Source organism: Diaphorina citri, unplaced genomic scaffold (assembly GCF_000475195.1).
Source record: "Diaphorina citri unplaced genomic scaffold, Diaci psyllid genome assembly version 1.1 scaffold494, whole genome shotgun sequence".
Lineage (NCBI taxonomy): Eukaryota > Metazoa > Arthropoda > Insecta > Hemiptera > Psyllidae > Diaphorina > Diaphorina citri.
The window spans coordinates 1-9,292 of record NW_007377929.1 but is presented as its reverse complement, the minus strand read 5'-3'; the positions used below and the strand labels follow the sequence as shown (position 1 = coordinate 9,292).

General features: G+C 35.1%; 2 protein-coding genes across 2 annotated transcripts; one reads left to right on the top strand and one right to left on the bottom strand.

Moving 5' to 3' along the window:
• The first annotated feature begins 4,653 nt into the window (after nucleotides 1-4,653).
• On the top strand, nucleotides 4,654-6,438 carry LOC103509398 (pyruvate dehydrogenase phosphatase regulatory subunit, mitochondrial). Its single transcript, XM_026823747.1, has 2 exons — nucleotides 4,654-4,846; nucleotides 6,045-6,438. The coding sequence occupies exons 1-2, from the start codon at nucleotides 4,743-4,745 to the stop codon at nucleotides 6,256-6,258; spliced, it is 318 nt and encodes a 105-aa protein (XP_026679548.1). The 5' UTR covers nucleotides 4,654-4,742; the 3' UTR covers nucleotides 6,259-6,438.
• Nucleotides 6,439-7,304: 866 nt separating this feature from the next.
• Nucleotides 7,305-8,462, bottom strand: LOC103509397. The gene is made up of 3 exons (XM_008474010.2): nucleotides 8,260-8,462; nucleotides 7,910-8,015; nucleotides 7,305-7,636 (listed from the first exon to the last, which is right to left on the bottom strand). The coding sequence occupies exons 1-3, from the start codon at nucleotides 8,422-8,424 to the stop codon at nucleotides 7,305-7,307; spliced, it is 603 nt and encodes a 200-aa protein (XP_008472232.1). The 5' UTR covers nucleotides 8,425-8,462.
• Between the last annotated feature and the right edge of the window lie 830 nt (nucleotides 8,463-9,292).

Sequence of the window (9,292 nt, the reverse complement as noted above, 5' to 3'; positions counted from 1 at the left end):
TGGAGTCATTAGCTCCATAAGTCATTCCTGTACCCTGTAAAAACATTACGACTGATACCCATGTTGAAAAGAAGATCACAGTACACAGTGTCCAACACCCACACAAACAACAACAACAACAACAACAACAACAAATCAAGTTCAGTCATCTTGAAGAAGCCTACGAGAGAGACGAAACTCGAGTCGGTTTGGAAAAATCCCTAAGAACCCTAGTCATGTATAAAATAAGGTAAGCGATTGCGGATGATACCCATGATGAACTGCAAAAGATGACCCAAGTATTTGGCCAAGATGAGAAAACTTCCCACCATCCAGCACTGGTCTTGTACCCCTCAACAAAGAAAGCTCCATAGAAAACTCCCGAAAGCCTTGAAAGCTCGAAACCTTTCTCCCGAAAATCCTTCTCAATGTCAGAATTTCTATACACTCCGGAAATTGCCTCAATGAATACTCACTCACTCTGCTGGAGACGGTAAAAGGACTTTGGAAGAGGATGCTAAGAGGATGGAAAGAGGCCTTGGGAAGAGGATTTTAGAAGGACTTGGGAAGGTAAAACCCCCTGTTTACTTTTGAGCGCAAAACAATATTTCCTGCGTCAAAATTTTCTTCCGGTGGCGGTGGTGAAAATAGATGAATCATCTTCAAGAGAGAGACATTTGGAGGCCTTCCGTTTTTTGATCCAGCTTCCTAAGGCCAGCCACTCACTATCAGGTAGACCTGACAGAAGGACCTCATCAGGTGTACCTGTCCGGTCTACCTGATAGTGTGTGTGCTCAACAGGTATTAGGTAGACCTGAGAGGCTGACCTATTATGAACTATAATATCTAGTACCTATTTATATACTTTCTTTTTCTCTTTATCAGAAGTAACATTGTCTATATTTTATATTATTATTTGTTCTTTTTTTTTTCTCCTAGGATGACTAAGTATGTATACGATTGTAACTATTCGTCAAAATATACTGTAAATATTCATTCATTCATTCATTTTGCCTTAGCGAAAAATGGTCTCAATCCAAAATCTGATGACCGATTTTTGACAGGTTTCAATGAGATGTTCAATGTTTTCTGGCCCACTTGCTTCGTATTGTTATGAATCAACCCATTTGAACTTATGACAATCGGTATAATTAATACGGATGACAATTTATACATTTGAGCTATTTTATGTTTCAGGTCTTAATAATTTTTATTTTCTCTATGTAAACTTTATGGAGGTTTTCATCAAGAGGGATGGTGACATTAATTATGAATGCTTTCGCTTTGTTATTCTGTGAAGTTTCATTCTTATCCATTATCAATATATCTGGTCTCTTATTTGGGATATTAGTGTCAGTAATAATAGGCATGTTCCAATATAACTTGCCATTTTTATTTGTAGATGTTCACTGTGGTTTGTATTTACATTTACTAATAAGGCACAGATTTTTCTATTACTCATTATTATTATTATTTTTTAATAAAAAAAGCTTTATATTGAGTGCTTGATGAACAATTGCAACCAGGTTATGCCGATTTGTATAGGGTTTTTTTTAGAGGTTTGTTTTTTAAACGGCTTTAAAAGACATGCTATTTGAAGTATCGACATGATGTTTTGTTTTTTGGAAAGGAAATTGTATGCCATTTAGTGTTTGAAATACTAAGTTCGGGCATACCGGCCCCTCGGATAGCTCTAACGAAGCGAAACATTTGGTTTAATTTTTTGTTTTGTGAACGCATAATTTCACTCAATTTCCCTCCACAGTCGTGCGATTTGACTCCTTTGGATGATTTTCTTTCGGGATATGTGTAAAATCATTAGTTTATGGTGAGATAAAGAGTAAACTTTGGAGCACCTGGAAAACATCATTCACCGTCTTTGCAAATATACGGCTTCAGATTATGGAAAAAGTGGTCGAGAACTGGATTTTCCAGACCGAGTTTCATTCGATCTAGCCAAGGCGCCCATTTACCGGAAATTTTATTCAAAGGTCAAACACTAAAAAGCAAACTTTTACCTATCTCTATCAAACAGGATTGGTATTTGTCAAAATCACTAAAACTGAACTTTGACAAATCCAACTACATGACTTTTTCACTTACTGAACATGGACAACCTCATGACTCAACATTGACCATACCTGACAGATTTAACAATACACCCATTACTATCACACGGACAAAAACAATCAGACATCTAGGCGTACGACTTGACAATAACTTGAAATGGACTGACCATGCCAAACAACTTAAAAACAAACTCAGACACTTGATGTACATTTTCAACAATCTTAGACCCATTGTATCATACTCGTTCTTAAAACAAATGTATTATGCCCTCGCCCAATCCCTTTTACAATATTGTCTCGTTGCTTGGGGAGGTGCATATGCAAATGTCATAACACCATTACAACGTACGCAAAATATGCTTCTAAGAATCATTCTAAAAAAACACAGACTTTTCCATACAGAAACACTTTACGAAATATACAAAGTACCTAACATACAGGACATATACATACAAAAACTGACATACTTTTCATTAAAACAATCGACACACTGGACATTTATGACTAATACTTACAATACCAGACGACCAACACAAGTGCGCATAAACCCAGTACACAAATCACTAACCATGAGACATTTTACATACTTGGGGAAGAAAATCTACAATTTGCTGCCTCAGTCACTCAAGGATCAGGCACAGATTTCAGACAACAAAAGAAACAGAATATTAGTACAAAAATGGTTACTTGAGGATCAAAATAAGGAAACAATTATGAACCTTTTAAAATAAATAAAAAGGGAAAAAATATTGGTATCTACCTACTTAACTATAAAATTGTATTAGAAAGTAAACAAGAGAAATTCAAACTTTCGGCTTTTTTTGGCAGTACATAAACCATAGCCTGGCACATACTTATAATAAGTAAATCAGGCTATGGGGTAACTTCTATAAATTTCCATCCATCAAAACAGCATAGGTGTCATCAAAGATATTTTTTTTTTTTCCAATTTATTGTACCTACCTATGATATTATAAATAAAAATAAATGAAGTATTCATGAAAAAAAAAAAATCCCTGTTTTGGTAAAACCCTCCCTCAAACACAACCAGAGGCTTGAGAAAAACATATTTTTGTATCTCTTTAAAAACTACCATTTTTTCAATTCGATTTTTCTTCAATTTTCCACTGAAATCCATTGAATTTCTCCTATGTCATCAGAGATTTTTTTTTTTTTTTTTCAATTTATTGTACCTACCTATGATATAAATAAAAATAAATGAAGTATTTATATAAAAAAAGTACCTATTTAAAATTATAACTTATTGATGTTATCTATAACATAAATATACGAACAGACATAACAGAGTAAATGCAAACTGTTATGTCTGTTCGTATATTTATGTTTGGCTAATTCTCCACATCCACTGATGACATGTGTGATAGTTTCTGGTCGAGTTTTACACCAACGACACTTATCATCTGTGTTTAATTTAGGTCCTGTGCTGATGCTATGTTAGCCTCTGTTACACCTTTGACTTTTCCCGTCTTCATCCAGTCAAACGTTCTTTTCACATGCACTGATCATATTATCATTATTATTATTTTAGGGGGGTCTTCTTCTACAACTTTTTCGATATCTCTTACCGTTTAGTCAGTAGAGCCGAAACCGCTTTTGACCAAAAAATTCTTGTTGCATCTTTGTCATACCTACCAAATTTCAAGTTTAAAATAACACAAACATAAAGAAAACAGAAAAATGTGAAGAAGATTCCGAAGAAAACGAACAAATAACACAGGGCCCGAACAAAACAAAAACAAATACACAAATCAACAAAGACATTAAATCAAAAACAAAAACCAATAAAGAAATTGAATATATCACAAATAACAAAGAAAAGGACAGGAAAAAACTAAACACAAAAATCAATGATGTTACAAAAAAGAGAGAAAACAAAACAAAAGAAAACAACAACGTAAGAATATTTCACCAAAACATACAATGCCTATCCGGAAAAGGCAAAATACCTAAATGGGTCCCCGCTCATTGCGGCCTCGCAGGAAACGATAACGCCGACTATCTGGCCAAAAAAGGAACAAGCATCCCCTTTTCCTACCCAAAATCATTGAAGGAAGAATAGAAGGGAAACGAGATCGTGGAAGGCAGAGAAGGACGTGGATGGATGACATCAAGGAATGGACCAACATACCAACATACGGGGCAATCAAGAGGCTGGCGCAAGATAGAGCAAAGTGGCGAGAAATGATTGAAGAAATATAGAGCTACCTTCTCCCATAGAAGACGCAACCTATGAATGAATGAATCCCCTTTTCAATTACCCCAAAACTTCCCTATGAATCGGCAAAAAGACTAATTAAATCTAAATACAAGATCAAACACAACAAAAGATTGCGTAACGAGGGACAAGGAAAAAAGTGGCAGCATAACTAACTAACTAACTAACTAACTAACTAACCGTTCTCGAGATATTTTGTCTACAGACAGACACACGTACCAATGGGTGAAACTTTGGATTTGGGCTCTAGGGACCTCAAAATGTGTTATGGCACTAAAAACTAGCATCGAAAATTTTGACCGAATACATTACTTTGGCGGGGAGCTTTTCTCGCAAAGAGGTAGGTATGTAAATGTAAAATGTATTGAAAAAGTTATATTTTGTTTCAGAAAGACTACTTCATAGGAAAGGCAGCCCTACAAAGACAGAAAGATCAGGGAGTACAGAAGCGACTTGTCATGTTTGTAGCAGAAGATTTAGACCCAGACACTGATGTGTGGTTGTGGGGTAGTGAGCCCATATATAGAAACGATCAATTTGTGGGTACTATTACATCAGCAGGGTAAGATACTAAACCGAGTCCATCCACAGCTGTGCTTCTCAAAACTGTTGTATACCGCGAGATTTGGGATTTTTTTCTAATCAATTATACAGGGTGAACACGAAAAACGTTACCAAAAGCCTAGGACAGACTCCTGAGGTAATTTCCAATTAAATTTTCCCTATGCTAAATGCATAGGAGAATGAGAAGTGAACAGCATGTATATTGAACGCATTTCCCGGGAAAACGGTTGCTCCTATGAGAAAGTGCTTAAAGTCATTTTCGTAGAAAATTACGTCCTAAACAATTTGGGATGGTTAATTTTGCGCTAGGATTTACGGTTTTTGAAATAATTGCGAAAAACCTTGAAACTCGCGACTTAGGTCCATCTGGTGCCACAACGGTAAGTTGTAGGACAAAATTGAAAGTAATTTAATTTTTAACAAAATCGTTGGGGATATTTTTTTCGCTAGAACCAACGGTTTTCGAGATATTTGCAAGTGGTAACATCAGTTTTTGTGTTGGGGCCATTTTTCTTGAATTTGCAAATTTTGATTCGACAAAGTGATTGAAATGAACCGTGTGACATATTATTTCACAGTGTTCTTCCTTCCTAAATCATGTGGTGACATCATTTTTTGGATTAAGTTTATTTTTTACAAATTTGCGTTGGAACTTGGAAAATTAACGAATTCGCAAAAAATGGTCTCAATCCATAAAACGGTGAAATGATGTGTCACACGGTACAATTAAATAACTTTTATTGGTATTAATATTTATTATAGTGTTCCATTAAATAACTTTGTCGATTCACAAACTTAGCAAATTGTTCGAAGACGCGAAAAATTACCTCAATCGAGAAATGATATGTTACACAAGTACATACTCGTACATTTTACTTATTTGAGATGTTCCCAATTTGCAAATTTCAATGTTGCCTTTTTGTTTGATATTGTAACTGCTAGGGTCTTATCATCCCGAAATCGAAGAGGGAAGGATGACAGGATAGGAGAAAGCCAGCCGTTCCGAGAACGAACCTTATCCCTTCAAAATAAAATTTGCCCCGAATAGGAATCGAACCCACGACCTAGCGCTTACAAGGCAGACGCGCTACCCTCCAAGCTAACTAGGCTGGCAAAAAAATATTTCCATAAATAAAATAATTACGTGCTTTTATTTTTCAAGGACACCCTGTATAAAACTTTTTTTATTTTCACAGGTACGGTTTTACAATGAAGAAGCTGATAGGATTGGGTTACATTCGACACCCGAGCGAGCAAAACGTGACCAACGATTTTGTAACGGAAGGAACGTATACACTTGACGTTGCAGGGAATAGATTTCAAGCCTCAGCGCATATATATCCACCTCTGTCTAATGTACAGGTGGCCCGACCTTACGTTCCTCAGGTGGTAAACAAGATCATTGGTTAATATATTGAAACTTTATTTTGAACCATTAAAATTATCCGGTGTGATTATCACAATGCTTTCTATGTAGGATTCTGACACAGTGAGCTCTTTCCACCCAACCGATTTTTTGTCAGCTTAATAGACGACATTAGAGAGATTTCTATGTAGGATTCTGACACAGTGAGCTCTTTCCACCCAACCGATTTTTTGTCAGCTTAATAGACGACTGATGGTGTCAATGTCTGAGAAGAATTTTGAATGGCGAAGTATAAGACCTAGGGTACTGTTTGAAGATGATAAGATGTTATTTATGTGTTGATCAAATTTAAGGTTTGTTTGAAAAGTAACACCTAGGTCCTTTTTAACTGTTACCCGACTTATTTGAACATTGCCTATACAGTACTCGTGATGTATCATAGATCTTTTTCTAGTTATAGTCATAACCTCACATTTATTAGGATGGAATGCTAGTTTTATATTGGATAACCAGGAACTGACTGAAGATATGTCCTCCTGAAGATATGTCTATCTTGATCCCGATAACGCAACCCATGTTGGCGCCATCTTGTTTACATCATGTTTTTAGATTTAGCAAAGCGTGCGAAAACCAAAATACAATAACCCAAGCGAACCTAGCGTACGCTTAAGTAATCATACCTTTTATTTGTTCAATGTTTGGTCTTGTCCTAACTAATGCATGAAATTAATAAAACAAATTATTCAAATCAGTTTTTGAATTAATTAATTAATTAAAAACAGGAAACAATGATTTTTTTAAAATTATTTATTTTTTCTCTCAATATATAATTATTCCACCGTGTTCGTTATCTGTTACGTTCTTTTTTGTACAAATAAAACGATAGGTAAAAAAAGAATATAACAGATAACGAAGAAAAGAAAAAAATAATAATTAATTATTTCATAAAAAATAAGTTCATTACCATGTTTTTGTTTTTAATTAATTTCTGAAAACCATGTGCAACGTTGCTTAACAACAGTGGTCAATTGGGATTGGGAATTTTAATGTGCTACTACCACTGGTTAGTGGTACATACTTTAATAATGAGTTATAACTGACAGTACAACTTACACCAACAATTTCCAGTGACTTTTGGTAATTTATGACAGCTATTTGTGTCAAAATCAGCAGACTGAAGGAACGTGAATTTTTCAACATACAACCACGGCAGCTGTTCTTCATGTTGCACTAGCGAGTGCAAGTGGATCATTTTGAACCCAGAAACCCCGGAATCTGTCTTGGGTTTTGTGTAGAGAAATATCCACTGGCCTGATATGTTCAAGTAGTCAACAACGACATCTTCATCCGAGTATTGTATGGGTTTCAATTTGACTTTGTCTATGCTATGAAATTTCCACTGATTCACATAGGTTTCTATGACTGGAAGAGAAAGTACGGAGGAAGAGAAATTAGTGTTACCCTCAGATATAAGAATTTAAAATTTGTCAGTTTGGTGATTATAAAAGAGTTATGGTCAAAATTTCATGTCTTGTTTGAGGTTATGCTACCAAGTACCAAGGCAGGGTCCTTACTAATATTATACAAAATAACTTGTGATTGTCCAATTGTCCTATACTACAACTTTGTCATTTATAACTTCTCTAAATACAGACCCATTGAAAAATGGGTACTAACTCTAAATAATGAACTTACTTTTAGTTTTGGATACTTTCTTGGACTCTGTTGACATTTCCTGGAGTTCTAGAAAATGCTCAAATGGAATTCTTTTGAGGATTTTTTTACATCTCTCAACTTCTTTCTGGAAACAGTAAATTAAAAGATGATAGGTTAGACCCTTGTACTTTTAGACATGAAAATAATAATTTGGAATAGTTTTGATAGAGGGACTTGTAAGAACAAAGGTTTTATAGTCCATTTCGACTGTTACGATAAAGTTCAACCTAGGTGAGAATTGAACCCATAACCTAGAACTTGAAAAGCAAGTTAACTAGGATGATTAGCTCGGGTATACAACACTTTCTATTCACTATTTCACTCCTCACCTTTTTAATGGAATGTATGACACCTTGAATGATATCAAATGTTTTGGAAAGGTTATTCCATGAATCACAGTCCAAATGCATCAATATTTTCTCCCAGATTTCAATCGGCAGTTTGTCAACTGTAAAGTGCTCTAGCCTTTGTGTTTTTGAGTCCTCATGATCCATGGTGATACAACATAAGTGTCTGGAAGAAATTAAATAGCTTATTGTTCTCAAGTGGAAAATGACCATTAGCTAATGCTTAAATACCAAAGGTGTTTTTTACTCAATGGATCAGTAAGTACTCTATGCTTAAACTGACAATACCACTTGAAAAAAAAAAAAAAAATGGTTGACAGAGGGAACGGGAACTGCTAAGGTTTTATCGTCCCGAATCAAAGAGAAAAGGAAGACAGGATAGGATAGGAGAAAGCCAGTTGTTCCGAGAACGAACATTATCCGTTTAGGATAAAATCCACCCCAGGCGAAAATAGAACCCACGGCCTGGGCCTTGTTTCATCAAACTATTGTATTACAAGACTTGTAATACAGGCAATTTAATTTACAAGCCAGAAGTATTCTAATCTGTGTTTCACGAAAATAATTCCAAAACTTGGAAATGTACCATTTCTTCAAATTTAAATGTTTGGTTTTACAGCAAATTTGCCTGTATTATAAGTAAATTGGTTTCATAAAAAAATATAAGTCTAAAATAATTAAATGTGTTTTCCCTGTAACATTTCAAAATTCCGTCTTTCAAGTCTTGATTTGTAAACAATTTGCCTTGTTGCCAGGCAACAGCATAGGCCAGTAGAATGAAAATTAGAAGTTTCAAGTCTTGATTTGTAAACAATTTGCCTTGTTGCCAGGCAACAGCATAGGCCAGTAGAATGAAAATTAGAAGTGAAACCGCTTTTGACCAAAAAATTCTTGTTGCATCTTTGTCATACCTACCAAATTTCAAGTTTCTAACTAAGTGTCAATTTTTTTTTTTAACTAACCGTTCTCGAGATATTTTGTCTACAGACAGACACACGTACCAATGGGTGAAACT

What these genes read in the sequence shown, in the direction of transcription:
- LOC103509398 (XM_026823747.1), top strand. Translation starts at nt 4,743, where the DNA reads ATGTTTGTAGCAGAAGATTTAGACCCAGACACTGATGTGTGGTTGTGG. An exon ending in GGTACTATTACATCAGCAGG is followed by an intron (nt 4,847 to 6,044) that starts GTAAGATACTAA and finishes TTATTTTCACAG; the next exon opens with GTACGGTTTTACAATGAAGA.
- LOC103509397 (XM_008474010.2), bottom strand. Translation starts at nt 8,424, where the DNA reads ATGGATCATGAGGACTCAAAAACACAAAGGCTAGAGCACTTTACAGTT. An exon ending in TCATACATTCCATTAAAAAG is followed by an intron (nt 8,016 to 8,259) that starts GTGAGGAGTGAA and finishes TACTGTTTCCAG; the next exon opens with AAAGAAGTTGAGAGATGTAA. An exon ending in GAAAGTATCCAAAACTAAAA is followed by an intron (nt 7,637 to 7,909) that starts GTAAGTTCATTA and finishes TTTCTCTTCCAG; the next exon opens with TCATAGAAACCTATGTGAAT.